Genomic DNA, 25638 nt, shown 5'->3' on the forward strand with positions numbered 1-25638 from the left:
ATTACGACAGAGCAAGTGGGCGGTTACTTCTGGTTACCGATCGAATCAAAAACAGCAACCTCGAACAGTGAAGGAAACACTTTTTATTTTAGTTTTTTTTTTAATTATTATAACAAACAGCATGAAAACATGTAGTACAAACATATACTGGACATTTCTGTATGCCAAACACACACAGAAATCATAAAGAAAAGATCAAGTTGATGATGTAGTAGGCTATAATTTACTTTGGTAAAAGAATAAGAAAAAAAGCCAAACAATACATTTTTGTATGGGAAATGTCAGTATCAATATAAAAATACAGACATCTTGCCAAGAAAGAGAAGAGTGGTGAAAAGACCAAAGTAGATATGTATGCATAAATCTTACGGAAGCATTTGACATAATGAGCAGTCCACATCAATGCCCTTTTTATATCTTTGAAGAAATACCTTGCAGGTATAAAACCAATGAATCACTTTTTTTTTTTTATAAATCAGACATTTAGAAGGCAAGTGCACCAGAATCTTTTCCAGTCTAGGTCATCAAAAATGACGCAGGGGAGATGAAGCCAGTGATGCTGAATGATAAATTATGGCTCTTTTCATGAGTGCAGTTTTATAGTATTTTTTCCATCACAATTTTCTGATCAATTAGAGATTTCTTTGTTTATTCTTAACCTATGTCTAATAGACAATAATATATAGGCTGTATTTGTCCTGTTTGTTTACTTTGTGAAAAATTGCTATTAAATTGACTTAACTAAATTAAGTACATGTCTAGTATTCTTTTATTCTATTAGGCTACAATTTTTTACAGCAAAAGTGGTAGAAAAAGTAGAATATTTAAATACTTTACTGAAGTGAAAGTAGTAATACCAAAGTGGAAAATACTCCATTACTGTAAGTGCGCCCTACATTCAAAATATTACTAGAAACAGAAGTACATGGCCCAAACCTAATCAGCAAAATGTTTCTGAAGTACTAAAACTAAAGGTATGCTTTCTTCAGGCATTAGTTGCCATGTAAGTATTATAGTATATTATAATAGTGGGTTGTTACTGATGCATGAATGTGTTTGCAGCCTTTAGATATAAATGTTGAGCTAATTATTGTTAATTTCCATGTCATGTGATTTGTATGTTTGTAAGATATTAATCTGCAGATGTGTGTGTAACTAAATCTGGCAAATAAATGTAGAGGATTAGAAGTGCAAAGCAACCCCTTGCTTAAAGTACATGTACCCCAAAATTGCATTTCCGTTAATGCAGTACTCGAGTAAACTGGAGTAAAGTTGAAAGCAGAAGTCTTTTTGTAATGGGTCCAAATGCATCTCTCTCCCCCGCCTCGCTCCTTGTGCCCAAGGGGACATCTTACGTGGAACCTGCCTGGTGGCTGTACTGACATGGTTACACTCTGCACCCTGCACAGGCCAATGAAACCAGTGTGTCCGAGAGCTTTCTAAAAAAGGCTTAAATAAAATTATAAGTACTGAAAGTAATCTGAAAGAAGTCAATTACCATTTATAAATTCTTTGATTTGATTACTTTAATGTTGATTTTCTGTGCAGAAATATAGGACACACACACACACACGCACGCACACGCACACACGCACACACACACACACACACATTTAATCCCCCATCTCCCCAACAGAGGGTGCTATTTTGCTGTTTTGGCTGATGTTCATTATTCCAGTCTGTTTGTAGTGGTCGCCATGCCAGACCGTCCCACAACTATAGTTTGTAGTCATGTAGAACTGGAAGTCTGTGATAGTTTAACTGGTCTAATATGTTGGGAGCCACAGGAGTAAATGAGTCCATGATTTAAACTAAACTCTGGTCTGTATTGGCACCTGTATCCGCAGTAGTTGTTTTGTTTATTGATTTATCATATTCAATTCAATTCAATTTTATTTACAGTATCAATTCATGACAAAGTTATCTCAAGACACTTTGCAGATAGAGCAGGTCTGGACCATACTCCAGATATAAACACTAAAAATCACAGATTACAAAAATATTTAAACTGTGTTTAATCGATTACACTCTTCTTGGACCCACTTAGAGAGAAGATAAATGTTTTGCCCAGGAACTATAAAAACATTGTCTTTCTGCTAGAACTATGAGTGCTAGAATAAGAACCCAAAAAAAATTTATGAGCCTTGGCAGGTAGAGCAAGGTAATGAATCTAATTTTTATCTGGATTGGTTGGCTTATGACTAAATATAACATCCCTGCTGTGTAGATGTCAGTGTAATAGTTAAATGAGCAGGAAGGCAATTAATCACTGTCTTAGATCATAACTAACATATACAGTAAACGAAAGCTAAAGCAGATGGGGAAGATCAGCACTTCTTTTTAATCAACAACTATATAAGGATTAAAAATGTGCCGCATACTGTATAAATATTACCCTACACAGTGTGTAGTTAATAATTCAGGCACTTTGAGTCACCTGCACACACTCATTTATAAACCTTACTTTACTGAGATTAATGGATAACTAGATAAGGGCCCAAACTGTTCTGAGCTGAAGAGATCAAAGTCAGAAAAGAAAGAGAGCCTCTTCATTACATTTTCTGCTCAGCACCTTTAGTAAGCTGTGATTCAGTGGGAGGAGGCTCTCTGAAGAGAAGACAATAACATTGAGTCACCTTGCTGCATTGTGAGCCTCTGGCAGCAGAGAGGCAGGAATCAGCAGGAGCAGAGTCCATGCTGCAGAGCTGCACTGGACTGCGCATCAACCATGTGTGTATTTGTGTATTAATTAGAATGTATGTGTGTGTGTGTGTGTGCGTGCGCACATGTGTGTGTGTGTGTGTGTGTGTGTGTCATTGCAATTAATTGTGTAGATACTGGATGATTACTCTGCAGTATGTACTAGGTTTCACCAACCCAGTGCTTCATTTTGCAGATTGGATGAGGAACACACAACAATTTAATTGTGCACCAAATTGCATTAAATTAAGTTCAGCAATATCAATAATACAGTGGTATTATTGATTACGTCCGCCAGTGGTAAGGCTTGTTGCAGATCTCTGCTGGTCTTGCCTAAACCTTACAATGCAGAACACTGATTCCCCAAGATGCAGCAGTTTCTTTTTTAGATCTCTTGCAGTTGGTTGGTGCTGTTCTTAGTGACCAATCTAATAAAGCCTTTTATGATTCACACATTTGATTTGTTCCTGCTGTATTTGACAAGATGGGAATGAGAATGTGTTAGTTCAGAACACAGTCCACATGTATTTGAAATCAAAGGAAAACCCATACACACAACATACATTACAGGTGTTGTAGTGTAGTGTTGAGCCACCCCTATCTGCCAAAACAGATTTAATGCTCCTTGGCATAGACTGCTGATGGTGGAAGGCACTGTGTAACATGTCTCCCTTTGGTTTTCAATTGGGATTTGATCTGGTGATTTTAAAGGCCAAAGCATGATTTAATACATGAAACTCATGACGCCATTCTGTGCGCCCTTGTGCCTCATATAAGCATGTACATTTATTATGTTTCTACTCTTATGTATGTGTTATTACTCTAATATATTCAGTGTTTCCATTTAATTCACCTCTCGTCCCTAGATCTGATTTACTTGATGATTAATTTCTTGATATGAGTAGTATAAGAACAGTGTCTTAAACCACTGGAACATTTTTCAACAAAGCAACTTTAAAAGGGTATCACAGATCAAATATTTATAATGCTGACAGATGCTCTCGGCTCACTGATGTAGTGATCTACACCTCACAGGAAACACAAGGGGAAGATTTTCTGCTTGTCTTTTTGTGATTGTTTGAAAGGTTTATTGAGATGTGGCTCTTCCCCAGTTAAACATAATAAAGAGAATAATGTTACCTAGAGAGGATCATTATTATTCATTATTGATAATGCAGTTATATAAGCAAGAGCATGGCATGATGAAGTAAAACCTCACTTCTTGTCTCTTGGTGTTTGATGCTCAGCAAAATAACTCCTGTGCCAACACTACTGTGACTTTGAACAGGGCCTGCCCTCACATAGGCCAAGTTAAATTTATGGCCAACATTGGTAAATTGGGCAGGTCTGTTTGATGCAGTGTAAGCATCACTGTAATGTGTCATGGTCAGGAAGGCTCTCTGTCCTCACAGCGTGACTGCAGTGAGGGTGATGTGACAAACTCCATCTAAAGCTTCCATGCATTTACACACACACACACACACACACACACACACACACACACACACACACACACACACACACACACACACACACACACACACACACACACACACACACACACACACACACACACACACACACACACACACACCTTGTAACACTCAAATTACTTTTATTTCTGTCAAATTGTGTCAAGTCCCCCCCTACACAGAGATTTGTCTTAGTCTCTTACTACGGGTCCTAACTGGGGTTTTGCATTTTTCATGCAGTACTACAATAGATATAGGGTAAAAAAAAAAAACATAGAAGGATATTTAGAATGACATTACAGAGGCAAGATATCTGAAACAATATATAAAGTTTTTGAAGTGTCTGCATGTACTGACTTAGTTTTGATACAACTTTTAATAAATATGCTTTGAAGAAGAAACTAAAATCAACACGTCAATCATACTCTTTCTGTAATTTCCTAGTCTCCTCAGACATGGCTGCCACCTGTCTCTTGTAATGAGCCTGTGATTAATATTTCTGTGAGGATGCTTGTTTATTTCTCTCATCTCTCCCCCACGCACATTTCCACGTGGGCCTACTTTAGTAGCCTATAGAAAGGAAGTTAAGCATAGGCTATAGGTATTTCTATTATCCATTAATATTCCGTAAATGACTTACATTTTTGCTACTTTAATTAGTTTAAGGATTTCTACATGTCTTCTTATGTTTGTTTTATGTAGGCCTATGTGACAAAAACCATCGTCCTAAAGTGCACTTCTACACTCAGGGGGCTACACCCAACTTTTCTCCGCAGTGGACTTCAATCTTTGTTTTAACCATCTACCAGACTGCTACTTTTGAGAACACATTAGCCAATTTCGTCAGCTCAAATAATACATAGACACATACTCGTGGAAGTGGTCTGTTGACAAATTATGGTATTCTTCCCCTTTAAAAACTATGCAGCCCTAGTGGTGGTTTTTATCCGGGCTCCCTGGAAAAGTCTGCGGAGAGAGGGAGAGGGGCGAGAAGCCGAGCCAGAGACGAGAGATCATGGCGGCACCTCTCGGACGGGACACCCTACCTGACCACTGGTCATATGGAGTTTGCAGAGACGGCCGGGTCTTTTTTATTAAGTGAGCGGGTTTAACTATTCAACGCTTAATTGCCTACTTTATGAGTCATTATTAAGGGTTTTTGTTGTTTTATAATCGCTAAGTAACAGGTGTCTTTCTTGCAGTGATAAAAGTCATAGCACTACTTGGCTACATCCACGCACTGGTGAACCTGTTAACTCCGGGCACATGATACGGTCAGGTACGCGACGAAATATCTGATTTGTTGGATACTAAGGGGACATTATTTTGCTGCAATGGGTTGTCTGTCTGTGGCGGGTCGTTCAATGTGATTTTGTTCGTGTTATAGATTTGCCAAGAGGATGGGAAGAGGGCTTCACGGACGAAGGAGCCAGCTACTTCATTAAGTGAGTGGCTCATGGGCATTGTTTTTTTTGGACCGTGTAACATTTGATCCCGTTTAGCTGGTTGTTTCGTTTCAATACGCTGTGTGATAAATGCTCTTCCACTCTTTTCATTTTCTTTCTGGCACTCACTGTGCAGCTCTAACACGTTTGGTGACATGATTGAGTTAAACTACATAACACGGATGTGCTGTTGTCATATCTACAATATCTATAACCACAGTATGTAGGCTACATGACAAATGCCACAGAAACACATCAGCATATGGATTAACACACTGGGGTCCCATCGGAAAGGTGAGAGCAATTATCTCTGCCGGCACTGTTAATGCAAAGTGGCAGTGCCTAGCAGGACAGGAAGAAGGTTATTAAAATTCTCCTCACATCCTCCATGCAGGACCTCTACTCTCTCCATTAGGTGCAAAGCCTTAGTGTGTGAGGAGAGAGAGACTGTAAAGGTTGCAGGAGAGGGGTGTGACCATGTGGTGACAAAGATGTATGGCTGTATTGCATTATTGAAGCAGAGAGGACAGGATTTACAAAGTCATAGCTAGACTTGAAGTTCTTTTTGGATGGATTTCCACATGTCCTTCACATGTTCACTTAGCAAGATTCAGGTTTGTAAATCAGTGAAAGGCACTACCCCATTAATTGGTATGTAAATTCAAGGATTATGTGCATTAGATTTGCATTTCCATCTGCAGCATTCTATACTGTTGAAGTTTGTGCAGATTCTGGTCTCTGGTGGTCTGTCTATATCAGATGGTTACTGTAAGAGTAGTCTATTACCCCGTTTACACGTACATGGTTATTTTAAAAAACTGAGACATTTCCCTTAGTTTGTGCCCTTCGTTTACACGCAAACGGACAATTCGCCTCTGAAAACCATTCTTTCTAAAAACTCCGGCCAGAGTGGAGATTTTGGAAAACTTTGTTTATACGTTTGCATGTACTAACTGAGACAAACAATTTAGGCAGCCGAGGAAGTAAGGAAGAGAATAGAGAAGAAGTGATTTTCAGCTGTTGTTGCTACTTTCGGGATTCGGATTGGCTACCGTGGGATTAAGCTTCTCATTACGCTAGCTAAATTTCCATCCACTTGTCAATTGAATTATCTGAAGTTCGGTCAAAAAACTAATGCGAATAAAAGTGGGAAAAGTGTGTTTCTATCCAATGACTTTAAAGCGAATGAATACCTGTATGTAATGACATCACATGCTGTTTTGCAATCAAATTGGTATATAAAAATTGATTTTAGACATTTTAAGGTGTTTACATGAATTTTCGCACTGAATTGCACAACATCCAAGCAAACTTTTGCGAACAAAATTTTTCGAGACAAAATTGATTTGATTGATTGCGTCATCTACCAACACATGATCAATATTGCACAAGTTGTAGTCCATATGTGCCAGCGGATAGCGACATATCAAGCTATAATAAGAATAGAACAACACTATCAACACATTGCTATAATGATGCAGAAGCAACTTGCCTTTTATTTTCCCTCTGGCACAGTTGCAAGACAACTCTTTTTTGAGACATGTATCACTGTTTGAGTGCCTTCCATTTACTCCCGAGGACGTCCCACGGTTTGTCCTAACCATTTTTGGCCATTTCCTTCGTGAGTTCCTAAAAAATTAAATTCAAAATGTCTTTCGTCTCCTCGTTAGTCTACTTCCATCTGTCTTTGTTGGCAAACAAAAGCGGAAATACTGAGCAGAAATTAACTAAAACTTCTTCTTTGTTTTGTGGTGGGTTGCAACCATAAAAGGACCTAAAACTTAATTGCAATTCATTATTTATTCGGCAGATAAGGTATTAATCAGCATTCATCGCGTAAGCTGTATCAATCAAGATCAAATCCGATGAGATCGAATGTATTTCCTTCGAGTCGATATTCAAATATTAGTATATCAGTATTTTTCATTCGTTATCACTTAATTTGGATAACAACGTGTGGATGGAAGCCACCTACAGGTTTGGCTTTCTCTTGACTGCATTGATGGCAAATATACAGAGAAATGTGTAAAAGAACACTTTTCTCAAAACTGACAGCTGTGCACAAGGTTATTTTTGAAAACGGGGAGGTTGAAATGTCCGTTTTCGAAACTAGCCGGGCACGTGTAAACGTAACATACATCCTTGATGTTCCACTTCCGGGATTGCTACGGTGCCGCAGGAAATTCTGCCGGATGCATATGCCCGTTTCCTTCTGCTTTCTCTGTGTTTTGAATTTTAAACTCTGGTGGACTTATGAGGATTATTGTTGACTGCTCCTCAGGTCTCTGCATGGTATATCAAGACAGCTAGGTGGACTATATGTTCAATCTGAGTTTTCTCTCGCAAAACTATTTTACAGCGGCTCTGATCACAGCTTAGCGCAGTGTGTGGATGGAGAGAAACCAGGACACAACTGCAACCAGCAAGTCATGCTAACACCAATCACATAAAGCAGGCTACCAATGACAGATAGGAAGTCTACTGTAAAACAAAGTGGAGGAATAAATTCTTCATGGGAGCTGGATCATTGTGAATAACAATGATTCCTCCCATCGTAGCTTGTTTAAGGTTTGGTAGTTCCACAATACCCGTAACCCGTCACCCTGTCATGGCCCTTTTAGTTTGCCCCATTTGTTTCAGACAGAGGGGATGTATGAAGGGCTTTTATATCCCCATAGCTGCGGTCTTTCTGAGGTTGACAGTTACTAATAAGAGATCTTTGCTCAACAACATGCAGTGCTCTGCAGACAATAGTTTGCAGCACTGAATTAACAAAACAAGCACATTTTTTTTAATTTTAGCAACGCCTGCTACAATAAGTATGTTATTACTATACTGTTAGTATAACAGTCCTTATACTGTACAAGAGGTAGTATAATAGTTGGGCTATATGGATGTCCATGCTTTCAGCCACTTTGAAAATAATTTGGTTTCCAAATTTCCGCCACTAATATTGTGTGTTTGTGTGTGTGTGTGTGTGTGTGTGCAGAATAAAGGCGGTCTTTGTGTACCTCGTTCACTTGCTTTTTCTCTGTAAAAAACGGGACCAATACAACAGTAAAGTCGCGTGATATATTAAACGTTAAAGGCTATTAAATCAGTCAACTACTTTTTGCCCAGTTGGCTTGGTGAAAGGATCGTGTTTTGCACCTATTCCCTGCTTGTTTGTGTGTTTTTCAAGGGCTAATTTCTTGGAGTCAAAAGGTGGCTCGGAACAGACCAAGAATGTTCTCTTGTACTATTCAGCTTGTCTTTGTCTTCACCTTATCTAGTAATTAGTGTACATCTCTATATCTTATACTTTATACTTGCTACTGGTGTGTGTATATGTTACGCAGTATTACCACATCTTATATTTACTATACATATTATTTTTGGGGAACACTGTCAACATATTTTAGACTTGCTACTGTTAATCATATAATACCATGTCACTTTAACTTGTAACTATCAATTTAAATTATCACTTACCTTGTAACTTGTCTTTAATTTAACTTCTATAGTTAGTTTACTTTTACTCTTTTACTAGTTTTACAGTATCTACATCTTTATTTTGTACTTATGTATGTCTTGTGCTGTTATAACATTGGAATTTCCCCTCTGGGGATCAATAAAGAATTATCTTATCTTTCAACATTCTCTTGTAAAAGAAAGTTAAATCATTGTGTTTGCCAGAGTTTGTAAAACTGCTGGGTAATTTAGTTTTTAAAATTAATTATATAATTGTATCTAGAAAAGTTGCTAATAAAGATATATCTTGGTTCACAAATATCAGCTTTTAATAATGACAAGGTCAAAAAGAACATACATGTGATCTTGTACCAAGTGACTTTTACTATGTAAATATTTGACAGTAAATTGTAACATAACGATATTGAGATAATGCTGCATTCCCAACTGCTATGTAACAGATCAATTAGTCTTTAAGTTCATGAAATGGTGTGACTATAAAATTAGTGTTCACATGGATAATTATTTTAAAAACAGCTGATTAGTGTAGAGTCGAGCACAACCTTATTCATTACAAATCAGTGTGGGACAGTTTTATTACAATTCTCTGGGGATTGAGTACTGTCATTTTCTCATTGTGGAGAAGTTTATCTCCGATGCTTTATTTGGTTTATTGCAGACCTGGATGATGACAGGTTTCTTTACTTGTCCCGTGAGTACAGGGTAAATACAGGAAGTGTTGCTTGTGTTAAGCGTACCTAGCTTTTAACTCCAGCACTCAGCTAATTAAGCTATACGAGTGGATACACAGTCCTGGTTGATTTGTTAAGATTAAAGGCAGATTAAAAGTTAAAAACAGCCTACTCTACAGGAATATGTTAACAGCTTTGGTGCAAAATATGCTTTGGTGATTGATGTTAGATGGCAAACCTCAAACACTAAAAACACTGTGGTTGGCTCCAGCTCAATGGGATTATTCCTTAGATCACATCAAAAGTTTGGAAAGGGACTAGACAACCTGGATAGGAGCACTATATTGGACTATTAAAATCATTACAAATGTTAGTTTTTAATTGGCTACAACTCAGCTTTTTAAATATGTCCATTAATACTACAGGAACATCCCCCATTAGCACTCCATTTAAGTGAGTTTGTTTTTCTGCTTCAGGCTGCAAATCATGGTTCTTTATGTGTGATGAGATTTCATGTCCCACTCATACTTTTCACTTAAACATCAGACATTATTGGAAGCTCTCTTGACATACAATCAGCTTTTTAGCACCAAGCAAGTAGGCTCTTTGATATAAACCACTGATCTCCATCCTACTTCTCTTGTCTCTTAGCTGTCCAGAAGGTGCTGCCTTGACAACCGTCGGTTAATTTGGTTGTGTGTTGATTGGGGAATTTAGCTGAGAGGAAGTACAAAGGAGCGATTGTTCAGACACTGCCCCTGTGGCATAGCTCACATTTATTTACACCTCGCTGTAGGCCGGCTTGCAGACCTGAACTCCCTGATAAATGGTTGCTGATGTATTGTCTGTTGTTATGTGCCAAAAGTGTAAGGGCCTAAGCTGTTGTTATTGTCTAAACTCATACTAAGAAGGATTTGTTTATATCAAATATACCTTAAATTATGTAGTTTATAGTATATTTGATACAATAACAAATCAAAAGATTGAAATGTGGAGATTGGAGTGAAAATTCTTAAAACTAATGGACAAGGAATGTCGCTATCTGAAACAGATTGAAACAGAGTATCTCTCATTGTCACACTTCTGGCAAATCGCCAAGGAAGCGACCCAATTAGAAAATCATCTCCCAAAATCATCCGGAAGATAATATGCTACAGATAAAACAGGTCTGTGTGGTGAGGTAACCGCGTGTAATAAATGCTTATTAATTTAAGTAAGCAATTGGACAGCACAAGAAGGCTGAAAAAGTAGATGTGTGGCAATGACATGTGTATAACATATTGCATTTTTAGGTACAGTACAACTAAGTTAAGTTTCTTTTATTTATAATAGAAGGAGGTCTCTGCTGCTATGGACCTTGCATGTGATGTGAGAAATCCATTCCTCATATCGTAAAGCTTGGGAAACTGAGTTCAGTTAGATTTATTCTCCACCACATCACTAGCACTCACTGCGGATAGGATATGTGCAATTCTATAGCTCCTGAGGGAACGAAATGACCCCACTTAGGTACAATGGTGTCCTGTTGAGGACACAGTTCACGTTGTTGAGGGGGCTTACAATGCTGTGGAAGGGAAGTCCAGGAAGAAGTGTGTAATCTAAAAACTCAACAGAAAGTCTCAACTCCATTTACTCGTCAGGTGTTATAACCCCATCAATATTCAGTAGTGTTTATCTTCCAATTCTCCTGCTGCTTGTTATGATTTTAGGTTATGCTTGCATTTTTTTTTAAACTAGCTGACTATTTTTGATTAGGATAGTATAAGTTAATTAGCTATGGGATGTTTTTGGAGTTTTAAAGCAAGGTGTTTTAATGGGGGATAAAAAAGAAATTAACTATTCCTACAGGCCCTTATCTTAAGGCTGTTTAATTAATCGTTTGTTTTGCGAACACAGCAAATCCATACCTCATTGCTGAGTTCAAAACATAATTAGCAAATAAGATAGAAAAAGAAAAATGAGCACCAAGGTCCTGTAAATGACCTTTGCCCTTGCGGATCTTAGATTATTTTAGCAAGCAACATACGCTCACCGGCCACTTTATTAGGCACAACTGTTTGACTGCTCGTTAACACAAATATTTAAACAGCCTGGCATTAACGTGGCATTAAGTCAAGGCGTTCAGACATGTAGATATGGTCGAGATGATCTGCTGAAGTTCAAACCAAATATCCAAATGGGAAAGAAAGGTAATTTAAGTAACTTTGAACATGGCATGATTGTTTGTGCCAGATGGGCTGGTTTTAGTATTTCAGAAACTGCTGACACTGGATGTTTACTTTGAAAACTTTAAAGTGTAGGTAAAACTTCTTATATGTTTCTTTGTGCAGAGCAGGCCTATTCTGTGTGAGATGACTTGACCACAGTGGATTTAGGATATGAGTTTTGAAGTGTTTTCCCAATTGGTCCTTCTTTGGGCTCAGGCAGGAAGACAATTCCGTTAGTTTCTTTTCAAAGAGGCAAAGAAGCAGCTGAATCTCACTTTTGACCCATTTTAGAAATGGCCAATGCTTAGATTCCGACTCAGAATGGAACTTCAAACTTTTCCTTTAGGTAATGTATTGAAGCTTAACAACATATTTAACTGATAAAACAATCCCATTACAATTTTTTTCTGATTCGTATACCATCATCTACTGGCTCGACCTCTGTGAGTTGATTCTTAAAAAGTAACAAACTACTGCCATCTAGGCGTTGTTTCTGCCCACCCCTTCTGACCAAGAACAGATCCAAATGGATCTTATGTACCACAAGCCAAAAAGCCTGAAATCAGTCACAATAAGCTAGATGTTCAGCTGGTCTGGTCATACCCAAGGGTGTATAGTACAGTCTATTGTGGTGTGTGATGTATGGTATGTTCTCATGTAATGTCTGTTGGTGTCTGATGGAGGGAGTATTTGTTTGTACCTAATGTCTGATGTCCTGTCATGAAGTGCCCGAAAACCCAAATGCCCCAAGGAGACAATAAAGTTATCTACTACCACTAACAACTTATCACACACATTTATGATACCGGTTAAAACAGATGAGAGAGGCTTTGTTAAAAGTTTTTACAGATTGGAATGTAACATATTTACAACACTGACATTAGTCTAAAATTCCGTTGGCTATTACAGATGAGACCTACTACTGTTAGATTTGCTAAGTAACAAAGGGGACCATGAAGAGACATTGTTTGGAAATCTTTGTCAGGTGCCATGGGAAGTAATAAAAGATTGAAAACACATCACTAAATACCAATCAGATAGAGGAGAGGGATCAGTGCAAGTGCTTTTGTTTCATGAAAGTTGAGGTGAGGATGACAGAAACAGTGAGGCAGCTGTGTTTGTCTTACCAACATACAATGTATATCTATAACTCTGCTATCTGAGAGAGTACCCGTGCTTGAATGTTAAAGACAAGGAGGTATAGATAAAACTAAATACATTTTTAGGTTCATCCAGTTGGACTTTTTTTGTCACAGCTGTTTCACTTAATAAGCTCTTATAACATCAGCAGCTTTCCTACTATAGATGTGCTCCAGTGAGCAAATATTAATAACATATTTATATAGTGCAGACCTGTCCTCATACTTTGGCACACCTTGCAGACCGTGTTGCATTTGCCCTTCAATTCTATGTCCGAAAGAGCCAGCTGTGCATGTCGTAAATCGTATGTATTGTGATTTTAGGTGATTCACCTAAATATTCTCTGTTTATACCGCTGACATCGGCTACATCATATCCGTTTCCAGCAAAATAGACCAAAAAAGCAGAAAATGCAGAACTTCTTTACAAATTAAAGAAATGTCAGACTGACTGGCTGACATGTGATGTGGATTCTTTTTAGAAAACAATTAGTTTTAGAAATGCCTCACAGTGTTTCTAAAAGTGTAATATTCAACTTTTGTTTTTGTTAAAGATTAAATTGTAATAATTAAATTGTAATAATTAAAAAATTAGCGTTCATGGCCAAGGAATTGCAAATAGGATGTTGGTGAGGAGTTCCCTCACTCCTGTAAGGTGATTTATGTTGACCATTTGTCATTATCAGTAGACCCTTCGTATCATGTTTTAATGCTGTCCAGCTATTATGTTTGTTCATCTATCTTCTCTTCGTGCTTGTGAGGCGGCCTGAACCTTCACTTGAGGCCATAGTGTTTTATAAACAGGGCTGTATTGTCGATATCATGTCATTTGGTGACTTATTACAAGGCTTTTGACAACAATACTGCACAGTACTGTCAGGGCCTACAAATAGAGTTGGAGGTTAAAGCAGCAGACTGAATAAAGACGAAAGAAACAAAAGAATAGATTCAGAGACTAGTACAGTGGATGTTTGTGCTACAGCATACAGAGGAAGCTTTCCATCACCCCTTGTTTGGACTTGCAATTTTTAACTTGAGAACATGCAATGAATAAATACATTACGAGTAGCGAGCCTGAGGTGTGCTCTGTTGGATGGTACACATTCTCTAGAATGAGTCACTCACCGTCCAGACGGCTTGAACAGGTTGACCAGTCAGAGCTGGAGCAGAAGTCAGAGCAAGAACAGGGCAGGGGAGATGCCTGAGCCAGGATGGGGACCTGCTGTTGCAGTTGTCTGCCCTTTGGCCAGGGGACTGACTCGGCTGATCATGGAACAGAGTTGGTTGCTGAGCTGGAGGAGGAGAGGCAAATTGAGACAAGGTAACACTGGTTTAATGGTATTTTCAGAGTTAAAGTTTTTGTTTTACTTTGTGTAAAAGACATATTTTGGTACACTACTACAATCTGGATATTTGTATCATGCTTTGATAATGTACAGCAGAATTAAAAGGAAATGGCATGCAACCGAAATCTAATGTAATAGAAAAACTAAACTTTTCCCCCTTTTTTCTTGTGTCACCATTTAAGTATTGTTAAAGAAGGAAGCTCAGCACCTGAGTAAATTCCGCTGCTTCTCCAGAGGAAAGAGAGTTTGTATAGCCTACCTCTGATTGAATTCAGATGACAGTTCTTTCTGCCGCATTCTGTCAGAGCCTGAGTGTGACTGGGGCCACTGCAGAGAAAAGCAGCTCCCACACTGTTCTCATCTCACCAGATGGGTGAAAAGAGTAGTGATTAGTTAGGTGGAAGATAGATGTTGTGTTAAAAGAGAGAGTCTGAGACCTTACCTTTTTATGTTATCCAAGAGATTCCAGTGTTTGATGTAAAATGAACAATAAAATAGGTAATTTGAATGGGAGACGCTCACATCATCAATAGAAAATCTAATATGAAATAGTGTAATGCCATTGATTTTCTGCAAACACAGAACATTTGCATTTATAGAGGTTATGTTAAGTTAAGGTATCCATCTTGTAAAAGTTAAGATACTGCATGAAAAGTGTTTCACTTACTTACACAATCAGTCTGCTACTAAGCGCTTGCTAATCACATACATGCTCCACACGGGGCAGAATCTACAAAACTTCTTCTACCTGAATTACTGTTAGCAACAATAGTTTTAAAGTTGCACTGATCAATATTGTTATATTAACAATCGATCAAATAAATAGGTGTAATGTGAAAGGTGTCACTCATCGACAAACCCACAGAGAATATTACCCAGTGCTGCAGTCTTCTCAGTTCTTCAAGACAGACAGACAATGGTGAACATTGACACTGAGCCCCTAGAGAGAAGAGTATTTCCCTTAGGAGTTGGTGGAGACCAAAGAGAGCTTATTGGACTTAAACACGTGGACTTAAATTTGGCTGCTAATGTTTTTTTTTGTCTCCTGAAATTTCTAGATAGGCAACCGTTGTTGAAAGTTTTAGCACAACAACGTTATAAGGTGATATGTCAATGCTGTTTTTTCAGCTTGTTCCACTGATCTGCATGTCAAAAATAATATTATTGCTGCTTTAACCAAATGCTTGACATATTAGCATCTATTAGCATCTATCTATCTAGTGCATTCTAACCATGTTTACATGCACACAAGAAACGGTTATTGTAGGGAAATCAGGTAATCACAGGAAGTCAGAGAACAATCAAACGCTTGACTTACAAGATCACTAGATCAGATCAGATTTGTCTGCTTAATCTGACATCTACTGACTGATTATAGGATTGTAGCACCAAAGGTTATTTGTAGTGTGTTACTCTATACAAATTCCTTAAGGCATAATATCTACTGTAAAGTCTGAGTAACGGAACACTTCAATAAGCTTATGTTAAGCAGCAGATTGAATGCACGGGTTCGGAAAAATGTTGTTGTTGTAGATTACTTGATTGGTAATTACTGTTCCCATTATAGGGATATTGAATGTAAAAAATATATATAAATGAAAAGGCCCGTCTGTCCAATGCTAGCGAGAGCAGATGTGGTGGTTAGGGTTTCCCTCACTGCAGAATTTATTGAACATATTGACTGCCCAGCTGTAAATTAACTGTTGTTAAATAGTGCATTTCTGTCTCAACGACTACTCAAAGTACTTTTACATAGTACAGGAACCATTTACACACATTCACAAACGTTCATACACGTTCGTACACTGGGGCCAAGGCTGCTGTACAAGGTGCCAACCTGCTCATCAGATAAACACTCACACACATTTACACTCCGATGGCGCAGCATCGGGAGCAACTCGGAGTTCAGTGTTTTGCCCAAGGAACCCCCAACTTTCCGATTGGCTGGCGACCGCTCTACCACTGAGCTCTGTGAGTTCTCACAAAGCAGTCCAATTTAATTTGCTTTAGCGCAGAAATGCAAGGCTTACTCCTTATTCATAGCCTAATTGATTCTCTTTTTTTCAGCACTATTATCTTGTTTTTTTTCATTGCTGTGCTCTAATGTTGACATTTTCAGCGCTTATTTCGAAGACCCATTTTTTGTGATAAAAAAACTGAAAGGACAACATGAGGGTTAATAGTGTTTTGATCAGTCTTCACCTCCAACCATCTATTGTCTGTAATTTGCTTAGTGAGATGAAGCTTGGACAGTGCAGCAAAGATGTAGTGCCGCTTTTGACAGAATATTTTATACTTGGAAGTTTTGAAATCACTGTAAGAACTGTTTGACTCAGTGATGATGTATGCCCTGGTCTTTGAGCGGAGCATTTGAGACCAATTGGAGTATGCGCATGTACGGTTGTTGTGAAGTGCTGTTCTGTAGGTAGCCACTAGATATTGCTGTTGAGTCTTTGGCTATTTGTCTGTTTGATGCAGTTTCCTATTTGTTTGTCTTTAAATGTATCTATTAAAACAGTAAGACAAGTAATGCATGAATTGTTTTTTATACTTAAGTCTTTCCCATTATGTATTTGGCTAAAATTATGTTGCCTCAGTTCTGTATTGCATACTAACTTGACAACATGTCCTACATTTCTGAGTATTTGTTGTCTATGTCATGTTGTATATTTGCAAAACCTTTTTTCTGGTTTGATGGGTTTATTTGCAACCACAACAGAGTGGAATTATTATAACTCTGTTTTGTTATACAACAGCCAAGAGGACAACAGTGAAGGCAGGTGATACAATGAGGTATGAATGTTGACCTGGCTGTCTATCGTACGTATTGACCTAAACCACCCTCATCGAGCCCTCTGCTCTTATCCGTGTCTCTGTCTGTGGATTATTGAACCACCACTGCAGCAGCCTGAGCCAACCACTCATCTATAGTCTGCCCTCCATCCTCTTTTCCTGACTGACGTTGATGTGAACTGATAAAAAGGACTCGGGGTGAGACTGAAGGCTCTGGTTGCAGTCAGAGACCAAGGTCAGCACTTTGTTGACCGGACAACATGAGGTAAATACTGTTCAAGCGAGGTGGTTTCAAAGTTTCTTAACAAGCCTGGCCCTTCCCCTTTTCTTCTCCTCCTTCTTCTTCTGAACAATGGTGCGTTATCACTTTATTCTTCCCTGGAGAGGCCAAGTAGAGCTATGTTCTGTAAGTGCTGGCAGTGTTACTGAATGATTCGGAGTAGAGAGATAGGGCTGAAACAGCAGTTACTGTATACTTCTACCCGACACCGCACATTGTGCCTGTTCTAGCACACCCACATTGCATTGTGCACATAGTTAAAACAGTCTCAGTTACCTTATTTTAAGAGAACAGAAAGAGACACCACTTTTATCGTCTTGAGGATCAGGACAGATTTGGACATTTTAGACTTTTGAATTGGACTTACTGTTTTCCACGTCTGATCAATAACTGGTGAGTAGCAATGTGGCAGTGTAAGATTGAGAGGGCTCTGTAGCTATCAAAGACATACTGGGAGTATGCTGAATAAAGTAAGACAAGGAGGATCAATCTATTGTATATTTACATCAGAAAACATATATGACGTATGATATATTTATCATATGGCACAGTGATCTCATCCGCTCAGTGTTATATTGTATATGCTACTGGATTATTACTGCATTGCTATTGACTTACTGTACATTTTGTTGGGAATCTATAACAATGATCACATTCTGTATGGAAAAACTAAATCTACATGGTAACCAGTAAATACAGTATAGCTGCCCAATAAATATGGTTAAATAAAAAAGTAAAATAAATCTCATTGAAATGGGTAGAAATATAAAGATACATGTAATTGAAATGCTCAAATAAAGTACAAGTAGCTTTAAATTGTATTTCTGTACAGTACTTGATTAAATTTAACTTGTTATTTTTCGCCGCTGACTAAGGGTGGTCGTTGGTTATTATCTGTGTCGTTTTCATGCATGGATCATTCTTTTAGTATTGCAAATTTTATTAATGTAATTACACAGTTTTGGGTTTCCTTTTCAAATCTTATTTCATTAGGTGTCTGCCATATGTATGTCTGTTTTACATTTGGATTGCAGTTTTTTCATGTAGTGAAATTTATTGCTATAAGAGAGAGCTACTGCACAATTCAAATGACCAGTGGCGGTGGTAAGACCCGGAGATCTTGCAAACTGGTATTATCACAGCGGTGAAGAGGTCTTTACTTGCAGTGCGTTTGACTCCGGAATTATTTTTCCCCAAATCACACTCACCCCCATTCATCTCACCTGGCTAGTGTTGCAGTATTTTCTGTTTAAGCTGACAATCATCCTGCAATCATCCACTTGTTGTCTTTGTTGGACACTGTTGATATATAATGATACTCAAGGTGCAGTCTTTCCCTAATTTCCAGTTGGTACAAAATGGTACCATAACAACATTTCTTGCTGACTTACTGCAAAGATCAGCACATAGTATTTTATTTATGCAATTATCTATCATGACCTTATGTGTTTATACATTAAAGTTGCAAGACACTTTCTCTCACTTTCACTCTTTTCGCTTTCTCACTTTCTCTTTTTTGGTTATTCCCTACTCTAATTCCTCCTTCTCCCTCCTCATTTCCTTGCTCTTGCTCCCTGTGCATGCTGTGTATTTCCTGCCTGACTTTAGAGGGAATTGAGCAGAGAGGGAGTCCAGTTCAGGCAAGTGCTCTGACGGCAGGGCTCCAGTGAGAAACGCATATATTAAAAGAGAGCAGAGGATAGGTGAGGAGAGAGAGAGAGTACCACTACAGGGAATGAGCGTAAGAGACGGGAATATGATTATTTGGGTAATAGCTATTGCTTTGTACGTAGGTCTTTGATTGGTGCTCTAGGGCATCTTACATGATGTATTGGTGAGCTTGGCCGGCTTTAATAATACCTATCACAGGCTTAATGCTCGCGGAAAGGGGACAGTTCAGTGATTATGTGTATTTTTAGCTCCACCTCAGCAGTCCAACACTTGAGAAGCGGGAAAGAGGATGTTTTGAATGAATTGACGCCACAGTGCTCAGCAGCAGACGTCAGCAACAGCAGCATTACCAGCTGAGAGGAATACACACACAGGCACCACTGAGAAGAACAGAGCACAGCAAATCACAGACCTGCAGCAAACATGTTGGGCCAACCAGGACAGTCAACCTTACACCTCCCTTACAAGAGGCAGCCAGTGTATCGTGCGACTGAAAGGTGTGTATACCAGCCCCTCTCCCAACACATCTGTGGGGTTGTATTGCTACGTAGCTACTCAGGAGGTGTGTCTGCTAAAGCTTTCCTGCTGCAGAAGATAAAGTGTTACACATTGCATGCCGTTAAATGTTTGTACAAAGTGTATGATCATTTACTTGCATGCTGAACATTGTCACTGTTGTCTGTTTTTGTGACAGAGAAGGCAGCTGGCTGTTTTTCCTTTAAAAACCTTTGGATTGCCTTTAGGGAGTGCGTACATCAATGTGTACTAATGGTGCAGTCTCTCTAGGAATGAGAAGACAGAGAGGGAGAAAGAGAGAGAGAGAGAGAGAGACAGAAATGCCTGCTGCAGTGCCTTATGATCACAGGTCACTGACTGCTGTGTTGATGTCAGCAGAACTGTGATCTCTTAGGCTGATTATGATGTTCTTCTATACATATGGTTAATGAGGGATGTCACTGTAGGTTTGGCTGTAGTGGAGGTTTGATGCAGTCCTCCCCACCTCTCAGTGAGCAAGAGATACATTTCTCAAAGGAATTAACTTGTTTACATGGGTTTGCTTGTCAGGGCCCACACACAGACATACCCATAGAGATAGATGTACTTTATACATACAGACTGACACATGTAATGTCACATCTGTCAGATTTCCAGATAGTTTTTCAGATGTTCTTTAGGCCATTCTTTCTATTTTAATGTGTTGTAACATAGAAACAATGCCATGGATCCATGCACAAGATATCAAGCTTATTATCATTCTCGATGTCAGCGGCAGCAATAAGGTTACTTAGCCTATTCATCATTCCTGCATGTGCTTCCTCATTGGTCAGCCCTCTTGCTGTGCTCTAAGCCACAGAAGCAGCAGGTTGTAAACACACAATTTCACCTACAGCATGAGACACAGTAGTTGACTCAAAGTTTGGGTCAACTTTGAATCAATATAATTTTTGTTGCAGAACACATAGCTGCATGTATAACCTAGCTCATTTTAAACCAACATCAATAAGCCTCTGGTAAGTTTTTCCTACCAGAGGCATGTACAAGGCTGCGTTTAGCTTTGTCTGGTTCTACTCAGGACGTTGAATAACATCTGAGTTGATGTTTAGCTCAGCCAAGCAGTTCCAGCAATGTTGAGTACAGCCCAGTCACACCCAGCCCAGCTCATCCTTCCCCTTTCTTCCCTCAGCAACAGGGTAAAATGTGGTCAAAAGACAGCGCTTCATTTGTATGCTTAGCGGATATAGAGGTCATATTTTTGTTAAGTGCGGCATTAAATGGCTGAACTACTGCGGTCTAAATAATGACAGAACAAATTGGTGCAGGGGACAGAATATCCATGGATAGAGGGGAGACAGTATTAGAGAAAGGAGTGGACTTCTCTTTAACCACAGACATTCTGCATATTTCCATGTAGACTTTGCACTTCTAACAATAGACATAATGATGACACTTAACAGAAGGTTGAGATATTTGAAAAGGGTGTGTATTCTCTGTGTATTAAGACCCTGACCTTTTAAATTCCCCAGATTGGGATTCAGATCAACCTCTGTGAGTGGGTTAGAAATCCTGTGGAAGGGACTGTTCTGGTAAAATCTCAACCCTGCTGGCCACTCATAGTTTTAGAGCTTTGTACCAGATGTGGCTGCCACTACCTTCTTCCACTGATGCCTGACTTAATAAGCCTCATAAGTCTTTACAAGCTCTCCCCACATTCTCAGGATACAAAAATCTAAAAATAGCCTCTAAATTCACTTACCCTCTGCCAGCCAAGTGGAACCTCACCTAATTCATTTAATCCATCTGTTTAATTTTCTCAATGAAATTATAATGTGATAGTCTGTATACTTTAGCAACAAAGAGGTAAATATGTTGAGTGGTCCAAAACCAAATGATTATATCAGTGTTTATAATTAGTTACACTGTGTACTATGTTGAAATAACCAAGATTTGATGTCTAATCATGCAATGTGGTGATCTAGTACCAGAGAATAAATAGTCAATTTCGAGTGAACAGACTGTGAGAGAAACCTGCCGTGCTTTGATAGCTTTGTGTACAGCATGTTTATGGAGAACAGATGTGAAGACCCTGTTTATTATACTGCATAATATAACAAGACAATGACAGAGTTTGCATCCTAGTGAGAGTCATGCTTTTTCGGCGACTTGGGTCTCAGTGTGTGTGTGGTGCCTGTGTGTTGTTCATTGCCACTGAGCAGAAGCAGTCACATAGTAGCTGTGTTGTCCTAACTCTGTGTATCACTGTAATGTAACTTCCCGGTGGGAGTGTGTTCAGTGGCTGCTTTTGCTCTGTTGTGTGTTTCTGCTCAGATTCTGTAATGGGAACTGCAGGAGAGAGGTCCTTCCAAGCCTGGAGTCAGTCTGGACACAGTTAGCTCACAGCAGAGAACAGATAGTAACACACACACACACACACACACACACACACACACAGACAGACACACGCACACAAAGAGCTGACTCAGTCTGCGGCATGTGAGTGGAGGAGCAACTATTTTCCAATCTTGATGAGAAGTCAGAAAAGTATTTGTTTTCCTCCACTGGTAAAACATTTTATAGATATACTGTACATACTGAAGCAAACAATGTTTTAAAGACAGCTCTGCTGCAGTAAAGTGTGCTGTGGTATACAAGCTTGGACCACCATAGGGCCAAGGTTCTTTGCAGCAAAATTCACCGTAATCAAATTTCTAACAGAGAGTACATCCTGTATTTTTACTTAAATGTGATGACTTTATCATTTACCACTGTAGTAAATCCCAAAGAGTAATGTAATGTAATAAAGGGTCTGAACAATAGATTTGTCTAATATTGTCTCATTGTATGCTTTACAGAGCATTATTCTCTATTGTCATCTTGCTGACAAAAGCTCCCCAATGTTGAAACACATCTTTGTTTTTGTGTGTGTGTGTGTGTGCGGCAGACAAGGGTTTGGGGTAGAAGGTGGTATTTATTGTTTGGATGACATACAGTAACAATGGCTTTGACCTGATTGTGCAAGGGATTTAGACATGTTTCGCAGCATGCGGGTTAGCTGAATCCGATTGTTAGAGGATCCAGTGGCTGTTTATCTGGCCCACTGCTTTTGGACAAAAGCACAGGCAAGAGACATGGCTTTCATGAAATGGTATTAGAAAACAGGGATTAGCTTTATTCAGATAATGTAATCCTTAAGGACACAATTAAATTGATCCTTCCTGTCCTGTTTTGTTTCTCTGTAGGGCTGTTACGGTATGGACATTTTTCTTACCCCGCGAAGGAGCAACATATGACCACAGTATGGCGTTAAACCTATGTTAACCCCCCCAATTATATTAATTTATTTTTGTAATGATATAATAAAGAAAAGATAGATGAGAACAGTTGTACTTTAATTACCCTGACATCCAGCTTTAGGTCCAGATGTTTTCCCAGGAACATGTTAATGATGTGCAAAAATTACAAATATCGATCTATGTTGAACAATAGAATAAGATGCTCTGCCGTGTTTATCTGTGTGCTGGCCCTCATTAGACAATTTAACTGCAGCTTTTGTACCTCTATTACCCTTGAATGGGATGTCATCAAAGATATTTACCAAGTACCGACCCATTTCGTCACCAACCTAGCTAGCCAGCTGCCCACCTAGTTACCTGCCTACCTGCCAACCATTATTTCACAGGGTGGACACCAGTTCAATTAGTTACTATATTCTATTTTTGTCTAGTCAAGCACACAACAAATCATCTCATTGTTTATTGAAGTCATTGGATTTCTGTTTCACCAGCAAAAATACCAGCAAAAGGTGAACTGGAATTTGTCTTTTATTGTCTTTTTAAGCAGATGTAGTCACATGGTATCTTGTTCAACAGATCTGCCTATTTTTACCATTTACAATTTGAGTTTTTTTGTGACGTTTGATTTATTTTTGATGTTGCAGGATTATGGGGTTTAGAGATAAAACAGATAATCTGACCGTGAACATATGCAATTTGTGTCTGTGTGTGTGTCCCTGTGTGTGCTTAGAGGAGTGTGTATGTAGCTTGACAGATTGCCTAATTTTGGCTGAATCAGACAGAGTCATGCTGCGGTTCATTCATTTAGTACTGTAAAACCTCAGGGAGCAGACAGCTCTTTTGAGCTTGAATTTATTTTAAGATCTGCAAATTATAATGACTACAGTTGAATGAAAAAGACAGAAAAATGCTTGGAGTAAGTCTAGCAAGCGATATTGCTGCTGCATGGGGCTTGCATTGAGAACCGGTTGCAGGTAGGCCATCCTTGTTTTGATCTGTTGGAAGGTGCATGTGGCTACTTAAATAATAACTGCAACTGTTTTGCTGCACAATGCTGAGACCTTAGATCTTAGAGGAATGCCCCTATTTTGGTCTGCTCTTTGGTAAAATGTCTTTTATCCAGTGACTAGGAGGATTATTGTCCTTATCAGAATGAAAAGCCTGTATGCTTTTCCACTTTTGTTTTGCAACCCAGCATACTTTTTACCGCTGCGAGTTTTTTATTGTGAAATTCTGAAAACAAAGCTGTCATCTCTGACTGACATCTGCGCTGCAGAATTGCTGCAGAATTCAGGGCAAGCTGTCTAACCATAAATTCTCTTAAAGCCCTGAACAGCAGCATTTACACATGCACCTTGTAGGTAGATGGCTAAGAGGCTTGCAGTGATCCACCATCTCCATGTACAATCTGTTTTATCAAATTTTTGATTGATACTATTTAGTTTCAAATTTTGTTTAGTTTGGTTTCCTTGTCTTGTTTTATATATATTGTTTTTTTTTCTGATAATGAATCTTATCTGAGAATGGTCCGATAAAGGGACTTTGAAAACCTCTCATCTCCTCTCCTCTCCTCCCCTCTCCTCTCTGGATTTTGCTTTGGCACTCATGAGGGAAATGGTTGAGAAACATATTTAATCGGATTGGATGAGCAGAAAGTCTGCTCTGTAAATGCATGTGTACACGTGCATGTGTATGTATGTGAATATTAAATAATCTTTCTCCACTGCGAACATAGAGGGTGAGCTGCTGTCACATGATTGGTCAGAGTAGATAGGGACATTGAGGGGGCCTGAGAATAGTTAGAATTGCTATACTTTGCCACTAAATTGATGAGAAGCATACCACATCTATTTTTGATTCTACCGTTTAAACTGCACAACTAGATGCAATACAAAATGGTGCAAATGTTACTATTCTTATAATAAACAAACTGTATTTCAATTTACATTGCTTGTACATTTCAGATGCATTGACTGCAGTATTATTATTGACATATCTCTGCTTTTTAAAAACGTTGATAAGGCTGTTGAAGCAAGATTTTTAACTTTTGCTCTCAAGGATACTTTACACTTTCTATGTACCATCAGTCCTCCCATTAAAGACATAGAGATAAGATAACACTGCCTTGTTTTGGTAAATAAGTTACCCATCTTGTGGATTAGGACAATTAGGTTGAGTGGAACGAGAGGGAATGGAGAATATCTAATTTATCTGATTCTTTCTTTGTTGAACCTTAAGCTCTCTAATATTTATACTTATTATTCCGCTGACACTGCGATGATCATTTTGCTAGTTAAGCCTCTTACACATGGGTGGAGCTCCCTGAAGGGATTCAGGGGTAAGTCGGTCAAATTCAAATGAATTACTTCTTAAGTGTCTTTCTTGGGGATGTTGACAAAAGTTTGATCAGTTACCACCATTTCACACTACGAGAATAACACAGCCTAACCAATTTAGTGTGGACAGTAACAGGACAGACAGCTGTTGTTGTTGTCCTTCTTAGTGCGGACACGTTGTTTTCACTTAGCGGCCGTGTACACTGCTATCACCTACTTGTACTTCATCTTTCATAGTCAAATTCCTTAGTGCCAGTCACTTATGTACATCTCCTTATGAACTACACTGGTTGAAAGCTATGCATAGCAGCCATAG

The 25638-nt window shown here is 38.8% G+C and overlaps 1 protein-coding gene across 13 annotated transcripts in view; it reads left to right on the forward strand.

The window, feature by feature from the left end:
• The first annotated feature begins 4939 nt into the window (after window positions 1-4939).
• plekha7b (pleckstrin homology domain containing, family A member 7b) overlaps window positions 4940-25638 on the forward strand; it is a 66493-nt gene continuing 45794 nt past the window's right edge. For 2 of the 13 annotated variants that reach the window (XR_004659640.1, XM_034893759.1), the window contains exons 1-3: window positions 4941-5270; window positions 5375-5451; window positions 5560-5617. Coding sequence is in view for 12 of the 13 variants with exons in the window: in XM_034893759.1 (XP_034749650.1) it covers window positions 5188-5270; window positions 5375-5451; window positions 5560-5617 (218 nt within the window). In the remaining variant the exon portion in view is untranslated. Of the gene's footprint in view, window positions 5271-5374; window positions 5452-5559; window positions 5618-19318; window positions 19693-23858; window positions 23961-25638 lie in introns of those variants that run through there. The other 11 variants (XM_034893431.1, XM_034893507.1, XM_034893841.1 and 8 more) reach the window with 9 other exon arrangements.

This window comes from Etheostoma cragini, chromosome 1 (assembly GCF_013103735.1).
Source record: "Etheostoma cragini isolate CJK2018 chromosome 1, CSU_Ecrag_1.0, whole genome shotgun sequence".
NCBI classification, from domain to species: Eukaryota; Metazoa; Chordata; class Actinopteri; order Perciformes; family Percidae; genus Etheostoma; species Etheostoma cragini.